The sequence below is a fragment of the Rhinolophus ferrumequinum genome, chromosome 26 (genome assembly GCF_004115265.2).
Source record: "Rhinolophus ferrumequinum isolate MPI-CBG mRhiFer1 chromosome 26, mRhiFer1_v1.p, whole genome shotgun sequence".
Taxonomy (NCBI): Eukaryota; Metazoa; Chordata; class Mammalia; order Chiroptera; family Rhinolophidae; genus Rhinolophus; species Rhinolophus ferrumequinum.
This window is the reverse complement of record NC_046309.1, coordinates 15,404,528-15,429,509: the sequence shown is the minus strand read 5'-3', so window position 1 is coordinate 15,429,509 and position 24,982 is coordinate 15,404,528. Positions and strand designations below refer to the sequence as shown.

Genomic DNA, 24,982 nt, shown 5'->3' with positions numbered 1-24,982 from the left:
AGAGGTGAGGGGGTAAGAGTAGTCAGAGCTGAGAGAAGAGCAGGGGTTGGGAGATCAGACTGATGGGAGTCGTAAGCCATTGCTGGGGCTTTGACTTTGATTCTGGATGAACAAGGAGCTAGTTCAGGTGTTGTGCAAAGGAGTGATATGATCTGCTGTGTGTTTTAATTAGATCCCCAACTACTGTATTGAGAGTAGATTGAAGGAGAATGAGGATGGAGGCAGAGATGGTAGAAATCTAAGCAATTAGCTCAGACCAAAATAGTAGCAGTAGAAATAGTGAGAAGGGAAATAGATTGGATTCTCAATATATTTTAAAGGTAGAATCAACAGAATTTTATGGTGGATTGGATGTAAGGTTTGCAAGAAATGACTCCATAGATTTTGGCGGGTGGGTGAAGTTTCTAATGACTAAAATGAGAAGCCTCTGGGTAGACCTGGTTTGTGGTGGTGGGTCGGAGACCCCTGACTGGAATCAGAAGTTTAATGTTGAATATATTCAGTTTGAGATGCATATAAAACAGTCAGCTGGAGATACTGAGGTGATAGTTATATGTTCAAGTGTAGAGTTTGGAAGAGAGGTCCTGATTTATTCAGATTATATAATATCAGTAGGTCCCTGTTAAAATCCTAGACCCATACATATCAGTTTCACTTATTTAATCAGATTATTTAAATGGCAGTTTTTTCCCCATCCTTTTGTATGTGGAGCCAGCCAATAAATCTCAAAAGTTAGGAAAGAGGAACAAGTGAACCCTTAAGGAGAAGAGAGAAAATGAGTCAAATAGGAAACAATAGAACCACGTTAAAGATGAACAGTGAAACAAATGATCAACATCAGAACGAACGGGGGAAATCATTAGAAGGTAATAAGGCGACATTACGAATCACTGTGTCAGCAAATTCAGCAACTTGCTAAAAGGGGCAGATTCCTCGAAAAACCCAACTTACCAAAGCACATACAAGAAGAAGTAGAAAATCGTAAGGAACTCCATGTCAATTACAGAAACGGAATTTGTAATTGAAAATTTCCTAACACTGAAAACTGCACCTGGATGGCTACGTCAGTAAATTCTTCAACCATTTAAGAAAGAAAAAACATCAATTCTACATACTCTCAGAAACAGGAAGACTTTCTGACTCCTTTTATGGAGCAGCTTTACTCTGATATAAAAACCCAACAAAAATATTACAGGCAAAGAAAATCTCTCAGGAATATGTCTGAAATTCTTAATAAAATTTTACCTAATTGAATCCAGCAATATACACGTTAATACACATGACCAAGTGGGGGTTTATCCTAGGAATACAAGATTGGTTTCACATTTGAAAATCAGTCATTTACTCTATTGACAGAATGAAGGAGAAAAACCATATAGATCATCTCAATAAGTGAAAAAAAGGCATTTGACAAAATTTAAAACCCATTCATGATAAAAATTCTTAGCAAACTAAGAATAAAAAGAAACTTCCTAATCTCATAAAGGACATCTATGAAAAACATGCCAACAGATATCATTTATTCAGTATGTAAGAAAAAGAAATAAACAGCTTATAGATTGGCAAAGAGGAAGTAAAATTGTTTGCCATTGTAGATGACATTATTGTGTACATAGAAAACTCCACGCAGTCTACAAAACAATATGCTAAAATAAGTGAATTTAAAAAGGTTACAGAGTACAAGGTCAATAGAAAAAAATTATTATTTTTATATTAACAATGAACAGTTAGAAAATGAAATTTTAAAACTTGTTTAGGGGCCGGTCCGGTGGCTCAGGCGGTTGGAGCTCCATGCTCCTAACTCCGAAGGCTGCCGGTTCGATTCCCACATGGGCCAGTGGGCTCTCAACCACAAGGTTGTCAGTTCAACTCCTTGAATCCCACAAGGGATGGTGGGCTCTGCCCCCTGCAACTAAGATTGAACACAGCACCTTGAGTTGAGCTGCCGCCGAGCTCCTGGATGGCTCAGTTGGTTGGAGCGCGTCCTCTCAACCACAAGGGTGCTGGTTCAACTCCTGCAAGGGATGGTGGGCTGTGCCCCCTGCAACCAGCAACGGCAACTGGACCTTGAGCTGAGCTGCACCCTCCACAACTAAGACTGAAAGGACAACAACTTGAAGCTGAACGGCACCCTCCACAACTAAGATTGAAAGGACAACCACTTGACTTGGAAAAAAGTCCTGGAAGTACACACTGTTCCCCAATAAAGTCCTGTTCCCCTACAAAACAAAAAAAAAAGTTTATATTAATATCAAAAAACCAAATAGGTAGTAATAAGTCTGTTTTAAAAATTAAAGGAGACCTAAATAAATGGAGAGATATATCACATTTATGGATTGAAAGACTAATAATTATGAAGATGTCCATTCTCTCCAAATTGGTTTTTAATTTAATAGTCTATCAGTATGCCGGCAAGTTTGGGTTTCGTTGTCGTTGTTGAAATAGACAAACTGATTCTAAAATTTATATGGGAATACAAAGACCCTGGAGTAGTTAAAATAATGTTGAAAAAGAAAAACAAAGCTTGAGGTCCCATACTACCTGATTCCAGGACTCTGTATAAAGCCATAGTAATCTAGGCATCGTGGTACTGGCTTAAGAGACACATAGATCAATAGAACAGAATAGAGTTCAGAGATAGACCCTCATACATAGAGAATCAATTGAGTTTTGGGGTTTTTTTGTGTGTGTTTTTTTACCAGCTTGCCAAGTCCATTGGGGAAAGGAAAGTCTTTTTAACAAATGGTGCTGCTATCTCAATCCCTATCTCACATTTTACACAAAAATTAATTTAAGATGGATTATGGATATAAATACAAAACCCAAAATAATAAAGCTTCAGGAAGAAAACAGATTATCTCCACAACCTTGGGATAGGCAAAGATATCTTGGACATGACACAAAGGCACTAATCATAAAAGATAAAACTTGATAAATTGGATTTCAACAAAACTAAAACTTCATTAAAAGACATTATTTAAAAAACAGGCAAGCCACAGACTAAATAATATTTGCAGTAGGTGTCTCTAACAGAGGGCTGATACCCAGCACAATGTAAAGAACATCCAAATATTTTTACCTCTTCCTTTTTCCTAATTTTGCTTAGATAGTTACTTCTGGAATATTTGTATATTTTCTAATCTTCAAAGGACCATTCATCAGTGCTTACAAACATTAGTGTGGTTGATAACATAATTTAAAGGTTGGAAGCATAGGTATAAAGTACATCCTGAGGACTCAGTGGTATCAGCCGCCCAGCCTTGCAAAGTGCCAGGTAACTCCAGTCACATTCTACCCGTTCATCTATTCTTATTCTTTCCTTTAACTTTCCTGTTTTCCATTATCCTCATTCAAGATAAATATAAATAATTCTCCTAAATTTTTTTTTTTTTTACCAATTTGTTAAATTACCAGTGTTGGCAATAGTTCTGTCTTATTTTGTTTCATTATTATTCAGTTACAGTGTCTGTTTTAAATGAGCTAACTGACTAGCCCAGGAATCTAATCAACATTTATATTATTTCAGTGTATAAAAGGCCTTTGAGCCTTCATAATTATATAGCAATATAATTATACATGATCGTGGAATCCTGATCTAACTTGTAATGTAGGAATGGCCTATACATAATAACTATGCTTTTTTTTTCTCAGTTTGATTTACACTGCAGAGACAGCAGGTGTTTTATAGTAGCATGTGTTTATTGTTGAAGTGAGAATGCATATATACTAAGAACTGGTGTCCAGGGCACCAATATATCTATATGTAATAGATTCCTAAGTGAATAATTTTCTTATTTCAGTTGACCAGTTGTTTGTTAATAAATACATATTTTAATAAATTTTTAAAATAAAACAATTCCAGGTCTTGGTCCAGTATTTTGAAAAACGATGAGCAGTCCAGTAGAAAAATCTGCATATTCTTTAAATGTGGTGTTCTTGCCACTCCATTTGGTAAATAGACTTATGTACAGAGACATATGGTAGCTCATAAGCGGTTAAAATTATAGAAGTTATTTTTTTCTGATGTGCTTAGCCAGCTAATTTGCCCCTCTTTTTCTTTTACAGTTTCAGCTGCTCGCTTCAGCTCTGTTCAAATCTGGTTCAGATTTTACAGCTCTAGGTAAGTGTTCCAATGTACTTTATCCATTTGGGAGGTAGGCTTTGGTTTCTTTTAAATGAAACAGAATGAGATGGTTCATCTAAACAATGAAGTAAGATTCAAGGTAGAATGCAAAATTTCTAATAACCTGCTAAAAGGTTATTTTCCAAGCATCAGTCACCAGTTCATTGATCAGTTTGCAGTTCCTGCTACACCAGTGGCTGGGTTATGCAAACAGATGGCAATAGAAACATGATCAAAATAAATTAACTTGTACAGCATTGTTTTGGAGTGCAGGCTGTATTACTGATATACGTACTATGAGATAACGCTTGTTGGTTGAATGATTTTTCCTGTTTGTTCTTTGTGGAATTGTCTGGTGTCAACAGAATGGTGATGGGTAGGCAATGAAATAAATGTTTTGGGAGGAGAGAAAATGAATTATTTCTTAAAATGGGAATTTTTTGTACTTTGGTATCTTAATTCAAGACAAATTCTACTTGAAATATAGGTGTTTTTTAAGCCCCAGATATGGGCGTCAGTCTCACTGACCATTAATGGATTGTTAAAGTGAATTAGACTGTAGTAAAATGGGGAATTTTTAGAAGTTCCGGAACCCAGAACTTTAGTCAGGTGAATTTTCAGGGATCTTCTTGTTTAGTCATTATAGCTTCACTTTTTCAACAAGATAGTAGCCTTTTGAAGTATGGGAATGTCTAGCTTTTCTCTTGTCATTATAGAATATAGTCACAAGGTGAATGCATGTTAATCCCATCGATGCCAGTGCTATTATTAGTTGCCTTAGAGTTGAGTGATACTATTGAAATTTTCTAATATATGTAATATAAATACTATTCTTTATCTCTGGAATAAAATAGCCCTTTGGGATGTCAGTTTAATTCCTTCATTGTTTGTCTTTTTGTCTCTTGAATGTGAACCATACCTCAAAGAAAAAAAAAAGCAGATCATATGTAATTCCTGTATTTTTCACTGGGATGGGAAAGAATAGCAGTGTTTTTGGGGGTCATGCCCTTTCTTTTTCCATAATGAGTAATGGAGCCTTCTCTACTGATGAAGGCAACGTGATCCAATCCTGAGGTCTACTTCCAGAGTATGTAGGGTTCCACAGGGCAACGCAGAGCAGACCACTGAAACACATGACTCCAGTAGGTTCTCCTAAAAATTTAAATAGTCATTTACGACGGTTCCATACATAAGGGCCTTTAAGAAAAAATGTTTTCAGGCTATTAAAAATCTCAAGTCTGGGATGAAGAATCTAGATATAAGCATTCTTTTAGAAAGTTCACACCCTTTTGAATTTTATCATTTGAAACAGATTTAGTGATTCGTGAATTGAGAGCGTGGCACACAGCTCTTCAGTTGGAATGAATATGTGCCTTGTTATGTACGGGTAACCACAGCCCAGAGGCATTATTTTTGTTATATTGGTGGGCAGCACTTAAATGTCTCTGGCTGACTTATATTTAGCCTTTAGGACAAGAATTTCTTGGCAGTCATCGAAATATGTTGGGCTGTTTTCAGCAAATACTTTACCTTTAACTCCTTTCTTCTGTCTCTGCCCCTGTTCACTGCCAGCTAATACATTTTGTCAGGGACAGTTTGTTTTATTTGGATTCCAAACAAACGTCAGACGCACTAAGAACAATACAAACACAATAGAAAAAAATGCAAAACGGGAAAATTCCTGTGGGGTTTTGTTTCCTACTTTGTTAAGAGAGGAGAGTGCAGGGTAGCGGTTCCGAGTCAGAACCTAAGGTCACCGATCAGCTCTGCCACTTGCTAATTTTAAAACTGACCTTGAGCAAGTCACCTTTCTAATCATTAATTTCTTCATCTATAAATGGAGGTAATGAGAGAATTTACATCAAGTTGTTGAGAGAATTACATGAAATAATTGTGGAAAAGACTTAGCATAATAAAATACTTAGTGCTCCGTTCAGGGTACTGTTATTATTGCCACCCTTAAAAATGGAATCCTCTTTGCAACATTGGTGAATTTGGATGAAGAGCAAAATTCACATCGTGTGCTAGTTTTAATAAGGAGAAATTTGATATTTATAAACAAAAAATACTTTTCATGAAATTTCATGAATTTAACAATTTTCATGAATATAAACAAAAAGTACTTTTCATAGGTTTCATGCCTGTGTAGAGTTTCTGGTTCTTGTTTTCATTCATTTTTTGTCAGATTTGTTTTCCCTTTACTCCTCCTAGAATTGAAATCAAATGGGTTATTTCATGTATAGATGTATACATCTTTAATGTATAGATACACTGAATATTTCATTTTCCAAATTCTCTAAGAAAAAAAAGGGCCTCACCCAAACTTTCTGACTGACTCCCCTCTAATTAATCCAGTTTATCTTAACCTCTTAGAATTAAGTAAAAGTATTGGGGATGGCGGGTTAGCTCAGTTGGTTAGAGCGTGGTGCTAATAACACCAGGGTTGCTAGTTCAATCCCCGCATGGGCCTCTGTGAGCTGTGCCCTCTTTTAAAAAACAAAGGTATTAATGTTATATGTAATTTAAAGAATTAGAAAGATAATGATTTATCAACAGCTGGCATTATCTTAGTTTTGAAAAATTACTGACTTCAGCAAAAAAAAACTTTTTGGAATCTTTAGTTTAGAGCTCTGGTGGCTGAGGGCGCTTATAAGCTTGGACCCAGGCATTTTGCTAATTTTAAGAGCAGTGTCTTGTTTCCAGAAAGTATGCTTCGGAGCAATTAAGTGTATTTTCAGCAAGGTAAGTGACGAGGTCAAATCTGGTCTACAGACCATATTGTCTTTTTTGGGTCTTCACATCTCTCTTTATAAGTTTTACGGTCCAAATAGGATGTGCAAGTATGAATTCAGACATATGTTTAAAACATTTTATGTCTATGACGTAGTGCTTTTCGGCACTGTGTTGACAGTTGTGAATGAGGAGCCTTAAAAATTTCACAGCATGTGCTATGTGCCCTTTTAACCTTTATACTTTTGCTATATCCACCAAATTTAGATTTCAGCAAGATACTTTCTTCAACCTCCTGTCTGTAGCTCACATGTTTACAGGTGCTTTTTATATAATAATGAGTTTATTATTAGGAATAGAAAGTGTAAATAAAGAAACTTATATCCAGAAGAAAAATGAGAATTCTTGCTACTACTTCTTTTTCCTCATAAATAGGAAAAGCTGCCTAGTCTGTATAGGATGTTAATTTAAAAATATATTCCTAATAGGTCATTTTATTTTTAGAGCAGTCATTGTCTTTAGTCATAGTAGTAAGTGATAAAGTGCTAGCTAGTATTTATTGAGCAGTTACTATGGGGTCAGGTACTATTCTAGGCACTTTATATGTCATAACTCATTTAATCTCCATAATAACCCTATGAAGTCGCTGCTGTTATGATAACCCTTTTATATATGAAGAAACTGGACAGAGAGAGGCTAAAGTAACTTGGCTAGAAATAGTGCTAGTGAGTGCCAAAGCCAGGATTCAAACCTTCGTAGTATGGCTTCTGCTCGAGCTCATTCCCTAAAGCAATAACTAGACTACCTTTTATTGAGCTTCCCCAGTCTTCACTACTCTGAGTGATTAGTTCCTCGTTTCATTTTATGGTGAAAATGAACTGAGAGAAGCAGTAAACTGTGATTGGGATGAAACATGAGATTTAGAGTCAATACAACCTTTTTTGTCCTAGCTCTGCCATATAAGTAGTCATGTTACTATTGATGAGTTTCCTAGCTCCCCACCCCTCTTTAATGTATTTTTTAAAAACATTGACTACAGGTGAAGCTTAAGATTCTCTTTGAACAGCTTTCCTCATCTCTGTCCGCACTCCTCAAGTGTAACAGCCATCCATATCTGGCAGATCTTTACACAAACACACACAACCATATGCACAGACATACAGGTGCAGTTGGTTCTCGTGATGTGCAGTAGTTACGTTCTGTGACATCACCAGGAACACTGAATTCTTGAAGACTGAACCGTTGTTCCTATAGGACATACAGAGGTAGTTTCCTGCCAGCCTCTGGTCATAGCATTTTCATCAGCCAGTCAGTGTATAATAACCTTGCTTTATGTGTGTTTCTGTTTAAAGGTATTTGTGTATTGTTTATTGTTGTATTTGTATATTAGTTATATTGTTGATTCATTAACATTCAGCTCAACAGCCAACAGCACTGTAAACTCATTTTTAAACCAAGCTGACCTAATACATGTATTTTCTCCAGATGGCACATCACAGCCCTCTGGCACTTAGGAACACTAGACAGCACTTCAGCACTGCGCTTGGGGGCCGTTCTAAGCAGTGAAGTCACCAAAAAAACCACAAAAGTGCCAAAAAAACATGGCACCGGTAGACTGTTGATATTATGAGAGCTGAAACAAGAAGGCAGAGCGTCACCCAGTTCAGCCTTGTCTGAGGACGTGTCTGCCAGTGACCACCAAGTGCCACAAGTATTGATGGGGTTACAAATAAAGTTTAGTGAGGAGGCAGATGCACAAATATGTGAATAATGAGAATCAATAATGAGGATCTCTGAATAATGAGGATCAGTTATATATATGCACGGTCACACACACATAGATTTACAGTTGTGTGTGTCCTGGTTGTATTTATCACATAATGTAAAAACATGGATTCTGCAACATAACCTTTAAAATTTAATGATGTGGCTTGGAGCTGTTCGCATGAAACTACACTAGATCTGTTGTATTATTAAGTGATACATAGTATTTCGTAATAGTATTCCATACAGAGTATTCCATAATTTAACCCATTCATCTAATGATAGTGTAAATTTTAATTTCCTCATAGGTAAATGTGAATAAAAGTAAAAGATGTTCTTTTGGGGATTAAATGAATTTATAGCACATTGCCTACAAATCAATAGGCACTCAATGAATATTAGTTAATAAACATAGGTAAGTGAGCTTTGGAATCAGCCAGATATGGGTTCACATTCCATTCTCTTCCTTTACCAGCTGTGAGCCCTTCTTAAATTACTGAATTTCTCTTTAGGTTTTCTCATCTGAAAGTGGAGTTTATGTTAACTGCTTCATTGTTTTTGTGTGTGTGTGTGACACAGTGAAATGAGGTTATACCAGAGTATCTTGCACACAGTAGTAACTTAGTGTTTCTTTCCCTCCTAAATCATTTGACCTCGTGACAGTGGTATTACTTCTTTAGAGTAGTATCACAGAATCAATACATCTTAAAATATACCACATTTTTGCAAATAAAGAAAACGAAGCAAAAAGCCCTAAAGTTGAATACAAACAGAAATAAACAAACCTGTCTATCAAATTGGTAACATTACCACATAATAGGGGGAAAAAGATGAGATTAACCCTTTTTAGTACAGTGCTTAGATTATATACTCAGATATAATCTAAAAACAAAAGCAGAGAATTTCTGCTGATAGTGACCGGTATAGTAATTCTGGAATGTGTTTTGTGTGGGTTTTGGGTTGAGCAAATGAGGAAATATGATGTTGCTGGGAGCCAGTTTTCCTAGTGGGAGAAAGGAGATATAAATATGGAATGGGATAGGAAAGGTAGAATCCTCGGAGGTTCTTAAAAAGTTGGAATAAGCTAAGAAAACATGAACTCATGATTCTGTTTTAAAAACATCCACTGTATATATAATATGTACATACAGGCCTAGAAACAACACCACCCTTGGTAATTAGCACAACTGATCTTGGTTTCTAAGCATCATCCACCACTAACATTTTTTACCTTGGAACAATAGTTGACTCCAGAGCTGTGATGAGCTTAGATATCTTTCTGTGTCAGAAAGTAAGGAAGTGCTCAGAAATTAATGGGGACATTTCAAAAAGGAGCTCAAAAGAGCTCTCATTGGCCAAATCTGGGACAATATGAGTATTTAGATGAACAATGACAGTAATGAATATAACATTGAACAAGAAAAGGATCTATGAGTATATATTAATGCAACCAAATAAATAAATGGAGGGAAGAAAAGGAAAAGTTCTTCTTTACAATTAATGCAACCAATAAATGTAGAAGGAACTGTCGAGTTAAAAAATCACTATATGCAGTGGCCAGTTAGCTCAGTTGGTTAGAGCGTGGTGCTGATAACACCAAGGTTGCCAGTTCGATCCCCACATGGGCCACTGTGAGCTGTGCCCTCAAAAAAAAATCCTCATATAATTAGTAAATTATTTTAGCAAAAATCATCAGTAAATGCTAAAATCATTGGGTGCAGGTCTCTTGGGAAACAGGCTACGTTCACAGTCTCAAACTATCTTCTCATGAATAGCTTAATAATTGAAAAGGTAGGAAAGAACACCGTGGAGAAATCGGGCAGGTGCTCAAAGTCGACATCCTCGGTCTTGGGACAAACTGACAACCACAGGCCTCCTGAGACGATGCACGGAGGACAATACAATATCACTTAGGTAGTATTCTTGCCAGAACTGCAAAAACTGAATCTGATCATAAGGAAGCAATCAGATTACCCAAACTTAACACATCCTGCTACGTAACTGCTCTATACTCCTCAGAAATATCAGTGTCATAAAAAAAAACAAAGAAAGGCTGAGGAACTATTCCAGACTAAAGAGACTTAAAAACTAAATACAGTATTTGATCTTGGATTGAGTTTTAGATTAATGGGGAAAAATGGATTATTGGAACATAAATGTTAACCTTCTTAAATTTAATATATATATATATGGGTTATTTATGTGACTGTTCCTGTTCTTCAGTGAAATGAACTAATTAGCGGGAAGATGTCTGCAATTTACTCCCAGATAGTTCCACAAACATATGAGTGGGGTACACACACACACACACACACACACACACACACACACACACAATGAGAACGAGAACATGTGGCAAAATGTTGCAATTAATTATTCTAGATAAAGGTATATGAGTGTTATTCTACTCAGGAAACTTCTGTGAGTTTGAAATTTTTCAAAATAAGTTGAAAATAAAGCAATTTAGAAAACTCAGAAAAGCGTAGACAAAAAAGAATATATAACCTTGTCGGTGATTCAGAGATAATGTTTGTTTACATTTTGGAGTATTTCCATTTATTTCTATGATAGGACAGTAGGCTTTGTTAAACCTTAAGCTTGGCTCAAAAGAGAAAAATTTGCCCTCAAACTTAAAATAATAATTTTTTTTTAATAAAAAGGAATGTACCTTTCTTGAGGCATTGTTTATTTTCCTCCCAGAAAACTGGTATCCTTGGAGATGGTATGTTCTATTCATGTTCTTTACAAGGTTAAAAAACAGATTGCACCTAAAACGGCATTCTCATTAAATGAAAATCAGTCCAGTTGGAAATAGTCTTCACTGAGTATCATGGCATACATAACTCTTTCTGGCCCTATTTCTGTTTCTGATGGCACTGAGTAGCACTCTCAGTCTCAGCCATTTGGGGAATGGGGAAAATCGAAACTGCTTTGTTTATCATTGCCATACTTCATATGTGCACAAGAATTTGAAGCACATGGGAGAATACACCAGCTGACTGAAGGAAAGAGGCCTGTCCCTGAATATTCCTTCGCTTGGAGTGAACTTGAAATGTCTCTTAGACGTTAAAGGGAGAAAAAATCCTATAATTCAATGTTCCCCACCTTTTAAGATTGTCATCCACTTACTAATATTCATCTGGATAAAGTAGTTTATTGCTCTGTTTTTGATATGTGTGCCTAGCCTTAGAGCCTGGTACATAGAACCATAAATGTATGGTAGTTACTATTTGCCAGGTACCATTCCACATATTGTATATGTATTTCTTTCCCTTAACCATCTATGTTTCCACTCAGTTCTCTGAGACCACTTCCAGCTCTCAGGGCCTTAATAAATTTAGACCACTTTCTGAAGACCCCTTTCATTTTGATTTTATTATATTTTTATTACAAAAAGAAATGTGGGTCAGAAGCATTAAAAAGTCAGAAAAGGAGAGGAATATCCTCAGTGGAGGAGAAGAGAAAATTGCTTGTAAGGAAAAGAGAAATCAATATTAGTTACTCAAGTGCCAGGCATTTGGCGAGGTTCTTTTCACATCAGTGCATTTAATCTGCACAATAACCTTGTGAAGTAAACAGGATTATCATCACAAATTGACAGCAGAGGAAACAGTTACAGAAAGCTGATTAGCTTACCCAAGGTCACAGCACTGCCAGGCAGTGGAACCCATGTCAATCTGGTTGAAAAGCCCGATCTGGTTTTGTTTTTTTCCATTATACATGGCTGCCTTTCTCAACTGGCATTTGTGTTACATGTTGAGTTTAATACCCATTGGATGAGTTTCTTTGTATCTCTCCTTCACCAGGCTTTTCGGATGTGGATCACACCTATGCTCAAAGAACTCAGCTCTTTGACACCTTAGTAAATTTCTTTCCTGACAGCATGACTCCTCCGAAAGGTAACCTGGTAGACCTCATCACACTGTAACTGAGGAGTCACTGGACAGAAACGGAGGACGGAGTCCGCTGTCAGTGTTCTGGACGTCAGCGCCGGTGAGCGCCGGTTAGGCTGCAGCGACTGAAGAGGACTGCACCAGAATTGGGGAGGGATCTTGACTGTCGCGCGTTCTAACCCTCGCCCTTCATACCTGACCTCAGCCCCGTGCTCCTCATCCCATTCCTCAATTAGGCTAATAATAAAGTGAAACTGGTATACTTTCCATTTAAATATATATATATATTTTTTCTTACTTTGAAGAATTAATGAGTATAAAAAATAATCAGGTAGTTTACCATTTTCTGATTTTTATTTCATTTTTATAAAATTAGGGCAAGTGAGCACTATTAACAGACTCAGTGCTACCGGAATTGGGATTTTGTTGTTGGGTTGTTTGGCCTTTCTTCTTTCTCCTCCCTGTTTCACTTTACCGCGCATCACGCAACTGCTTGTAAGTGGTGTCATGTGTTTACCTCTTTACTCCATTCTTAACAGCATGTAGTTCTGTAGGGCAACTGATGTACGTTACAGTGATAGATGTGTCTATGTTGATTGGAGTCTTTTATTACATAAAGCAATAGGAGGAACAGAGGGCTCAAATTTGTGCTTCTTGTCATAAAAATGAAACCGAGATCGGTCCAGGCACTTATCTGAGATTGGTATATAGTATTTATATAATGAGATGTTTTATAGTGGAGATAATAATAGCTTTGAGTCACAGAAACCTTAAACTGAGGAGAGTATAGTTCAGAACCTTTAAGAGCTGTTATAAAAAAAATGACCAGTGCTCGCTTCGGTGGCACATATACTAAAAAATGACCAGTATGAGGATTCTAATAGTGATTAATCTGTTCATTGGTATTTTTGTAGCGATTTGGGGAGAAAATGACTTCTTCCTCTGGTAGAGCTGTGCAGAAGCAGGGCCCCTTGTGCTGTCCATTTGTGGCATTCTCATCTGGGGGGTGGATTTCCAGAGTTATGCTTTTGTTTATTTCCGTACACGTTGGCTCTCTGCAGCCTGATATTTTAAAGAATAATGGTGTATAGTTGTCCAATGGAATACAACTGACAGGCATTTCATTAGCACACAAGACCAAGTTTTTTTAAATGGAGGGAAAAAATGACGGTGCAAATATTTCTTTCATTAAACTGAAAAAGAGGCAGGTGGGCTTTTCCACTTTGTTGTGGGGAGTGGAGATACAGATCATTCCATGAGGTGCTGAGGAATGCAGTGTAGGAAACGACACCTGACCAGAGCTTACTTTTGTTCAGAAAGTGTGCTGTGTGCCGCTGATCCCCACCAGGTCTAAAGCAGATGGAGTACAATGAGTGGCCATCCGCCCAGTGGCTCTTCAAAGTGAATGACTGTGTGGAATTGAATAGCACGTTAGGTCTCACCAAAGAAAGGAGGAAGCAACTTGCACTTTCAAAAGGTCTCACGTGTAGGCGTGACGCCGAGGTCCCTCTGTACTCTGTACTGCCTGGTTTCACTTCTTTAGGGGAAGGACAGAAATATATTTTTCCTAGTTCTAGGCTTGAATCTTGGGCTCCTTAGCTTTCCAAGCATCCCAAAGCAATCAGTACTGATTTATTAAACAATTATATCTGTATCTTACCTTATGAAAGATATAGTATATAATTTAGTAAGTACCAAATTGTGTGGCTACAGAATTAACCAATTGATTTTATAGGTGAGCAAATAGAATGTACTTACATACTTGTTCAGTTTCATAAAATGATTCCCCTGAGAAATAATCAAGAACATAAAATATTAATATCATTAATATGGTAGACTATTGGTCTCGTTTTGTGAGAATAGGTACAAATCAGAGTTGGTATAGGGAAGAACTTGAACTTGATAAGAGTTTCTAAATTTAAAACCTCTAATTTTGCTTACTGTGAATTCTGGCACTTTAAACACATTAACCAAATGAAATTCTGCTGCCCTCCACCATTTATTTTTATAGTGTTTTGTCATTTTTTTTACTTCACTTAGACTCCATATTTGGAAGAAGCTGAGTTCCTGACCTCAGTGATTTTTCAGTTCTTGTTTTTCCCTGATTCTGTACTAGTTGGGTTTTTGTTGTTGTTGTTTTTTAACATACGCTTGTTTTAATTTTATCTTTCCTTGCTTTATTTACGTGGAACTTTTCCCCTTTTCTGAAATTTTTTTTCACTAACATGTTTAAATGAGGTTGAATCATAGCTAACCATTTGGTGTTGCTTAAGTGGAATAGACTGTATTGAGGAGATTGTTGACGAGGTAAATCAGAATTTGTACCGCGGGGCTTGGAATGGGGAGGGGTGGCACGGCTGGTAATGATTGTAGGAGAACGTAGGGCTTCATTACGTCCATGCCCAAGATTGACACATCGCTCATATTTCACATCCCTGATTTGAAACTTGTTTATATTTAATGAGGAGCTACATGTATATTCAAGAATTCCAGCAGTGTATTATAATTTAAATAGTCTAATAAGGTATTTAGACTCATTGTTTAGATAGCCAAGTAGCTATGTTTTACTACATAAAAAATCTTTCATTCTTGTTTAGTGAGTCTCAGATTGAAACACCTGGCCGATGAGTTAGGGGGTGCATTGTGCTCAGTTTCATTACTCCTAGCTTCAGCTTCATCCTCATTTCTCTTTTTTCCCCGTGGAATATATTATTCCAGAATAATAAACTTGAAGTCGTTTATTTAAACAAGAAGAAAACTGTATCTCTAACATTATTTTCAGTGCTTCGATTTCATGAGAAATGACCTGATTTGCAAGACACTTCTAAAGTACATTTAAATTTTGTGGATTGCAGAGACCTCATGTGGCCAACTTCATTAATTCAAATACATCACTCTCTCACTCAAGCAAAGGCATTCAGATGTGGGCGCCCAACTCTGTGCTAAAAGCTGACAGTATTAAGTTTTAGCAGGATCATCCTTTTAAATATGGTTTTCATTTATACTAAAGTTGACCTATCCATGTCTAATAAGTAAAAACTGATAGAGAACGTTAGAAACTTAATTCATGGGTTTATCGTGTAAAGGCCTGTTGGGTTTAGAGCTCAGTGATTTAAGGTTGTAATAACTGCATTCTTGGGTGAAATGAGCATATTGAATATAAATAGTTGCCAGCGTATCCTTCCAGTGGATCTCTTAACAGCTGCCTTGAAAATGCTATTTAGAGATACATTAACAGTTTCATGACATAAAACGGAGTTTTAAAATCTAACCTACAAACAAAAACTAGTTTGAGGCGCTTAATCGTTTAGTAAGAGATTGAGAATGATGCCTAATGGATGCAGAAACACTTGAAAAGGAGTATGTTCCTGATTTTATTCCCTGAATTACGTTGTTTTGTGGTAATTACATGAAGAAATTACCCTGCAATTATTCTAACATCATGTGAAATTCATGGGGTAAATTGTGGGTCATTTGATTCTTTACTGCGTGAATGTTGTGTTAACTCTTTAGCTGATTGAATGTTGCAAAGCAGTTAAGAATTACGGTTGGAAGTGATCTGGGGTGTGCGGGGGGCGCAGAGGGAGCATTACCATGTGTACTGTAAAACACACTCTTCTGGCTGTACGAAAACGTATGCCCTTCTGAACCCTTCTTTTCTTAAAAATCCGTGTTCATCTGCAGTGTCTTCCTTTGGCAGAAATAGTGGCCTGAATTTTCACTCAGATTTAAATTCTTAAAATAGTCCTTGACCTGGGATGTACAGGCCTCGTCAGAAAAGGTTTATAGTTCTGGAGGAATATCATGGAAGGGCTGCATATGACAGTACTTGCAGATTGGATCTTTGGGCCCTTCCACTCAAAGATGTTCGTGTTCCTTATTAGTCAAGTTACATTATTCTTTTGTGATTTTTTTAACTGTGGCCTGTATCTCCCTGTGATTTGTATGAATGCTGAAATGTCTTGTGCTACCTAAAACTTACAGCCTAGAGGTGTGTTAGTTAAAGGTGGAAGTTTCCAAGTTGGTTGCAATAATTAAGGAGCCAACTAGACCAGCCGAATGAGGTTGCCATTGTTTTGGTGGGGCGGACTCCTTATTGCGGTTTATGGATTTCTTCACCAAATGCTCTTTTTATTTTTCTCAAAAAATACCTTCGTAAGAGATTTTATTTATACATAATTTTTTAACCTGGATTTCCTCCTACCCACCAAACACCGTGAATTGTGTTTTCATTATTTTTCTTAGCTAATCTAACTTTGTTCTTGGCTGTTTAGGCTCTAGATGTCTAGGTTTTCTGTGGCATTGCTTACAAGTGTTGTACTGCTTGAGAAAAGAGGCCAAAATCATGCTGAGACACCATACTCCTTTATCCTTGTTTATGACAAAATAGCGAAATTAAAAATTGTACGTGATTAAAGAATTGATAACGTCCAGATATTGCTATAAAATTACTTGCCGTTTTCATTTTGGGAATAGTAATATGACTGGCAGCTTTACTGGAGGAGCCAGTGTTGGCTTCTTTTCTTGGCACTGGGAAGCAAAGTCATAAAAATTACTGATAAGGTACAAGTTTCATAGCAGAGCTCATGGAATTCAGCACATGACAAGAATTTCCATTTGCCTGTTGTCTTTGTGTGTGTGTGTGTGTGTGTGTGTATCTTTTAGCCTTTTTCCTCTCTACTCCCACTTCCTCTGAGTAGCACTGATTTTCTGCTGAAGTTGGAATTTGTGTTAAGAATTGACTTTTAATTTCTGATATAATTGAATATTACGAAGAGCTTTGATTGCTATAGATTGATTGGTATTCATTTTTTCTCAAATAAAAATAATGCAGCCTTATAAATGTCTCTTTCCCTCAAGAATGTGAATTAACTCAAATTCCAAATGTCTAAACCTTACTCCCAGTCATAGCCAGTGATAAAATCCTCTGACAGTGGATTCTGTAGCCCTTAACCTAAGGAGTTATTAGAGGTTATAGTAAATCACATTGTTCCAATGGTGCAGAGAGGTGCACTGGTGGGAAACCATATCACTGTGTGTCTTTTTCTGTTAGGTAGAACTCTAAAGTTATAGATATTGAACTTGAGGGATCCCAATTTAAAACTTGAAAACACCAGAATTAGAGGGTAATTCTAGTCTATCTTCCACATCACAGTCATTATTTGGAAATAAGGTTTGCAAAGATATCATCATGTTCTCAAACACTTGCTGGCTTGATTGAAAACAGAATGTTACGCGGATGTCATCTGAGAGCGATAGGGTCAACAACAAAAATAGGGGGAAATGTTTAGTAGGGAAGTAGACCAGTTGTAAGATATCACTTATAATTGTGAAATAATTTCTCTTTCTTTTTATCTGTTGTTCACACAGTCTCAGTAAGCTATTAAACGTTTGTGTGCAGTGTCCTTTTTTGCCTGTCTGTGGCATTTTCACTTGGAGATAACTGAGCCTCAGGAACAGAGCCAGAGAGAATGGGGGTATGTTAGCGAAAGAAAAGGGAGCTTTTTGCTCATGGCTCAGAAGGTCCACAAATCTAAATGAAAAAGAAAGCTCTTCATTTCCAACCCTAAATTAACGTTATTAATGCCGTGCTGGGAGAAGACCATCAGAAGGGGTCAAAGCCCAGTTACTCTGAAAGGTCTTTGGGAAGCAGATTTCTTGGTTAGTTGTTTTTCTCATCTTCTCCCAAATAGCTGTTACAGATCTTGAAACAGAAAACCTAGTGTAACGGGCTTCAGATTTTAAACGTGGTGAGAGCAGTTTCTTACATACAGCTAGTTCTTTGATAAGGATCCAGAAGGAAAACCAGCAATAAAACATTTTAACATGCAGTTTTGGGGCTCCCGTGGGATTTGCTTTTCACCAAGTTGAAGCTCTTGCTACAACACAGCTCTGTACCATCTGGGATGCTAGCAGTCAGTTTGGAGATCTGAACCGTCTGCCATGCAAATCCCAGCCTGAGCCGATCATCATTCTTCAGTTTCATTCAGTGCTTAATGAATGCCAAATTAATTGGCAGGAAGGAAAAACACTGTGTTGATACACTAAACAGGCTTGTGTGCTTAACTAAAGAGTTGTTCAAGTAGCCAGTGTTGAGCTTTATTTCTCTCCTTTGTTAACAAATCTCAAGAAAGCCTTTGTTACAGTTTAGTTAATGTCATTTGGTTGGTGTCTATTTTCTAGCCCTTGAAAATAGGGGGGGAAAATTGTCATTTCATGCTTAACGTATAACCCATGCAGAATTAAACTGACATCAGTTTAGTTTCCACGTTTTAAAATAAATGAATTATGCATAATCCCAAGGGTCTCTGTTCATCCTTTTCACTTTTTAGCCAAGAAATACATGAGTTCTGGGCTTGGCATTAGAAGTAGTTAATAATTTTGGTTTCTTCTTCAGATTGCCTCCATGTCTGTAAAGTGATTAATTAAATTAGAGAAGATACCTAGAATAAGTCCCAATTCCATTGCGGTTGACAGAGCCTTATAAATTCATTTTGCACCAAAGGAGCTATGCTATCCGATGTTTGCAAATGTAGTTGCTGTATTTACCTTCTTAAGATTAAAGGGGAACCTAAGGATAGAGATGCATAGCTTTACATTTTTTTAATTGCCCACTTTAGAAGTCCTAGGGTACTTCCATCTTTGTAAAGGCTTAGCTTAATGTTACATATACACACTAGCTATACTTGTAAAAACACTGAATACAAAGTTCTAAGACATACTAAAGTAATTGTCCCCTCGACCCCAAATTTGATAGTAGGATATCAAAGTCCAAAAGTTTAAATATGAGTAGTCTTCTGTGGGGAACTTACATGTTTTAAAAAGTCATGTACTTGGTCGCCTTTTTGAGATTTTTTTTTTTTCTCCTTTCCCAGAAAAATTATTTTGGTGACTGACTAGTTGTAAACTATGTTCTCCCTCAATTGTGAAACACCCATTTAGAGAAATAAAAGTGGACTTTCTTTCTTAAACATCCCATTTAGCCTGGCCAAGAGATGCTGTGATTGTGTTATTCTGTAAGCCAGCTTGCTTTTTTTTGACTTGTGTGAAATGTCTTTTGAAATGAATAAATTAGTATAGTATTAATTTTTCTTTATTATAGTCTTTAGCTCAATTTAGAAATTGCAAAATAATGTGATGTTTTTCTATAAGCAGATTCCTTTTACATATACATACGGATATATGTATGTGGGTATATATACATACACACACACACACACACACGGTTGACCCTTGAACAACACAGGTTTAAACTGCACAGGTCCACTTATACGTGGATTTTTTTCAATAAATACTATAAATGTATTTTCTCCAGCATCCTTTATTATAAGAAGACAGTATAATACATTATAACATACAAAATATGTGTTAATCAACTTACGGTAAGGCTTCCAGTCAACAGTAGGCTATTTGTAGTTATATTTTTGGGGAGTCAGAAGTTACATTCAGATTTTCGACTGCACAGGAAGTCTGGATCCCTGAACCCCCCATGTTGTTCAGGGTCAGCTGTATATCTTTTTGTTCCCTGTCACCACTTCAGAATCTAGGTACAGTTGAGTCTGCTTTCTCAGAAGAAGAGTACAGGAAAGCTAAGATGAGGACCTCGTTTTCTTGTCTTGGTCTTGGTAGCAGACATTATTCCGTCTTTCACAATGGCATATGTATATATACGCAGCTTGGGAAAGATGTTAGAATGTTTTTTAAAGTCAACTCTTTTACTTCTTGTATAAATTAGAAGTACTCAATGGCCAGAACTTGAGATCCCTTCAGGTAGAGATAGAGTCTCAAAACCAAAGTTGGACTGGAAATTAGATTGAGAAGGAAGTTACAGCTCCTCGCCTAGGCAATAGATTGTCCTTCCTGGGCTGCTTACTAACGCTGTGCATAGCTCCTTCTCTTTGTTATAGCATCCCCTGGACTGGAAACATGGCGTTACAGCAGCCAGCTCATCTGAAAGTCGGAGAGTGTTAAATATCTTTTATGCGACTATTAAATAATAATATTTATTGATTTGTGTGGTTATAAAAATGTTTATTGTAGGAATTTAGGAAATAACTAATAGTAAAGAAGGAAAACCACTAGTAATTAACTGAAGAGAACTTACTCATTTTTCCTGACTTCTGTTACCCAACATGGTAAAGGCCAGAAAAAACAAAAACAAAAAAACCATTCTCATTGTCTTTTGCCACGTGTGTGGAGGACGGGGTGTAAGCATTGTCCCTACCCTTACTTACATTCCTTTAAGCATTGCCCTTTTCTAGATAGGCAGTCTGGAAATAATCCTGTTGATGTGTGTCTTTTAAGCCTGAATTATGAGTGTAAGATATTACCCAGAAGCAATAGGGAGCTGCCTCGTTGAGGTCATTGGAAATTTCATCTCATTTGCATTTTAATCCCTTTATGCACCATTACTGACGTTTGGAGCATATTCATACCCATGAAGAGCTTTCTGTTCAGGTGTATTTTTTAATATAACTAATTAAACCCACACCCAAAAAGGATGAGGTGCTTTTCAAAGGCCAAAAGAAACACAGAAAAAAGCAAAGCAAAACAGACGAACATAAATGTAAGTAAGGGTACTCTTTGTTTCAAGGACTCCTTATCATGCTTAAGCAAATGTCTCCCCAAAAAATGTGTTTCTCTGCTCACCAGCTAAGATTCACAACTTTTATATTTCCTGAGACTCCTTAGTGTGTGAAGGAGATAACTGCAGCCTTTCAGGGTTCTACTCTTTTGTTCACCCTCCTCTTCTGTGGCAACGTGGGGTTTAGAGCTGCATCCTGAGGTACCTAAATCAGAAATGGAAATCATGAGGGAACTCGAACAGCTGGCTGAGCCATAGTTGGAGCTTTTAAACAGAAGTGCTGTGGGGACATCGGGTCTCTTCTCACATCATTCTTGTTCTAAGTCATCGTTGAGCTATGTTGAGTGTGTTCTGCAATCTCCTCCATTTCTGTCATGCTCCTCTCTGGTTTAGCTTACTTTTGCTCAGTCTGTATGGACATCTTAGGGTTTTGTGGTGTTTTTTTTTTTTTTTAAATACAAGTGGTTTCCTGATCCCAGGTTTGATGAATGTGTTAACAACCCTGCTTTGTGAATAAATAGTGATCTGCTGAACAGTTGCAATTGTAGAATTGTTGTATGTAATGTACATAATGGAGAAAGAATGTATTTTGTTCATTTTCTTAATAAAAAGTTATATACGGACACTACACGATGTCTCTCTTGTTTGCTAAAACTACTTTTGGAATGAACTTTTAAAATGTTGATGTACTTTGCAGTTGTTACGTTTTTTCCACAAAAAGGTGTGTTTTATTCAGGCTTCCAAACATGGAAAATGATACACACTGTAGAAAGGCCTTGGGGTGTTTTCCTTTGAGACAGTGCTGAAATAAAGAAGGTCTGGTAGATCTCACCAAGCTTCTGGGGTAAGTCTTCATTTTTAAAGACCACTGATAAATGACTTCAGAAAATATTTTCTATGTACTCTTAATGACCAGCCCTATTTTGTCTGTTTTGTAAATTTGGACTTGTTCCCCAGGTTTTCTTTAAGGGGGACATACGGTACCAGTTAGGAACTAGAGGGAAAAAACTGAACTGAAATAGAAAATTAATTGTAGACGACAGTAAAGGAGAACCTGGAGCTGTTGCCATTTGGAAGAATTCTGGATCCCGGTCCCCAGGGAAGAATGTTAAGGGCTGAACCTTGAAAAACAAAAATAAACTCAGAAATACGCAAACCAAAGATAATGGATTGTTGGGGTAGAGCTGGGTGAGGTCTCCAAATAGACTCAGTAGCAAGATCTCCTCGGCCCTGCTCATCCCTGATCTGCTTTACATTTTCTTGGCTTTGTGATCTTGCAGTGAGTGAGCTATCAACTGATTTTGTTCATAATAATAAATTCATAATGATTGTTTTCTCAATTTACAGATCAAATAGTCCCATCTTACGGCATTGCTTTCATTTTTTGAGTGTGCTTTGACCGTGGCTCATAAGGAACATTTGTTTTCAACAGGAAAACATGATGTACCATGATAAGGAGTTGGCCTTTCCTTGGGTAATCCTCCAGAGAATTAAAAGGAAATGTGGGATACCGTCTCCCGTCTCCTCTCCCTTGATATATTTGTCTTCTGGCAGGAAGACAGCAACGAGCAGAGGGCTTCGTGTTGAGCACAGTTGAGATGCCAGCTGCTCCCACATCATGTGAGCATGGAGATCTACAGGGGTTGGAAGTGCCACCTTAGGAGCTTCTAGTAAGTCACCCAAGGAGACGCGTGATCCAGCATCCAATAGGGAAATGGCCATGTGTGCCCATCCTCACATGCTTTTTCCATAAACGAAGGCAATGTGTTTTACCACTAACCCTTCAGATTTTGAAAGTATGAGCCTGTGAACGACTGACTGATGGCTATCCTGAAGCCAGCTAGGCCTGGGATAGGCCGAAACGCTGGTTGGTTACGTTTCTTCTTTCCTTCAGCACCACGTATTACGGCATGTTTCCCTTTGCCTTTTCCATGTCTTGGGCCTTTTCTGGCATAGGAAGGTGGGGCAGTAGAGGATGAGACTTGCTACTGTCCTATCCTTCTTACTCGGAAGCTTCTCCAGTATTCACAGGGAAGTTTCCTCCTGTTGGGTTCTCACCTAGGAAAAACAAGGCCAATCAGTTACATCCTTCCTAGAAACATTCTTCCTGGGAAGAAAGAGAAAAGCTATAGGTAGAAGTGGCCTGTCCACTGCTGTGCTAGTAAATGTTGATGGTTGGCATACCCCAGGAGGGGAGATCAGGATACTGAGCAATGTCTATCGCATGTCATGTTCGGCTTCCCTCTGAACTTGGGACTGAGGAATGAGTAGCCTGCGGCAGGAATCAGGAATCCTAGCTTCATTTCCAGATCCACCAGGGGTTCTAGGTTGCCCTGGGTACAGTCTCAACTTCGCTGCCTCACCGTCTCGTCTTTTAGGTAAATGTTGGCAGCAGATCCTGCTTGCTGGGATTCCAGTGACCTTTTAATCTGTAAAATTCCAAGGTCCTTGAAATAGACTAGCTACCTGATTATTCATCACTAGTGTGAATTGTAAGAGCCAGTCCTATTCTTGACTTTTCCGCTTAGGGTCCAGAAGAAATTGATGATTTATTTGGGAGAAGGCAAAGAGGCATAACAAATTAACTGACAACTGAGAGTGGCTCTTGGTTGGCAGGGCAAGGAGGAGGGTGAATGACTTATTCAGGAAGAGAATGGAGTCTTAGGTCTAATTTGTGACCAGCAATAAACTGTGAGTCATTCTCGTCTTAGAACAGTGGGCCTCCAGCATGGCCCAAGGGCCTGTCCAAGTGGAGTTCCTGGTACTGTACTCCTTTCTGTAGCCTTGGCACACTTGAAGTTCACCTCAAAATACCCCTGGCCCAATTCTGGTCCACCCTCAAGGTTGTTAACTGCCTTTCAGAACTCTCACATTAAGAGGAAAATCATTATTATGGTAGTTGCATTCCAGAAGTATACTTTGTTGTTGGAACTCCGGCATCAATGTGGTATTGAAAAAAGAATGTAGGACTGAAAGAGGAAAGATGCAGATCCAAGGCTAAGCACTGCCATTTAAATGGCTGTGTGATCTCCAAGAGAATCCTAAACTCTGTACCTCATTTCCCTATTGGTAGAGGGGTGTTAATTCCTAAATAAGATGTAAAAATGTTGTGTAAGCTGAAAGGTGCCAGGCAAGTAGAAGAGATTGTTGTATAGCAGCTATGAATGTGGACCAGATTCACTTAACAATACAGGTGGATTGTACCACCCGAGGAGGTGAAGGCAATCCCAAGTCATCTTTGCGTCCTCTCCTGAACCTCCCCCATCTTCACTCGTCTCTAAATAAGGGACAGGCAGAGGCTTTTTGTGACAAGTAAACAGATCCTTTTATGGGCAGGAACAGGGCCTGTACAGAACCTCTTTGTTGATTTTTTTGTATTTTCATTTGTTTTGTCTCGGTGCCAGTGTTTTCATACCTGACCAGGATTCAGCAGCCCCCGTGGGATCCTTAGTGATGAGTCACTCATAATTGTATCTGAAGCAGAAATAGAGGAAAGGAAGAGGTAAAACCGTGATCAATCCGTGTTGTGAGGGAAAGAGGTCCTTTCGGTTAGGCTCACTTGAACAGCCTGAAATAATCTGGAGAACCGTCATCACCTCCAGGATCCCTCCTTTCCTTTTTTACACCTTCCCGCTTTCACTCTCTGGACCCACATCGTTCAGCAGGCATAACTAAGCCAAGGTCTCAGCACTCATCGGTCTGTCTGATGACTTCAGACACCTCGGTGATGAGCCATGTGCACGTGTGAAGAACGGAAGCCAATCAGAGCACACCGCCAGCTTACACAAAAGCACTTTAATTGACAGTATACAATTTTCCAAAATATATTTTTGTAAGAAAATGGCAATAATTAAGTGTAGTCTTTACAAAGAAGTTTCTCAGTAAATT

The 24,982-nt window shown here is 37.8% G+C and overlaps 1 protein-coding gene across 3 annotated transcripts in view; it reads left to right on the top strand.

Annotated features, from left to right (window-relative positions):
- MKLN1 (muskelin 1) overlaps nt 1-20,846 on the top strand; it is a 261,571-nt gene extending 240,725 nt beyond the window's left edge. For all 3 annotated transcript variants that reach the window (XM_033099259.1, XM_033099258.1, XM_033099257.1), the window contains 2 exons: nt 4,066-4,120; nt 12,424-20,846. In XM_033099259.1, coding sequence (XP_032955150.1) covers nt 4,066-4,120; nt 12,424-12,545 — 177 coding nt within the window. In that variant the 3' untranslated portion in view covers nt 12,546-20,846. The remainder of the gene's footprint in view (nt 1-4,065; nt 4,121-12,423) is intronic.
- The last annotated feature ends 4,136 nt before the right edge of the window (nt 20,847-24,982 follow it).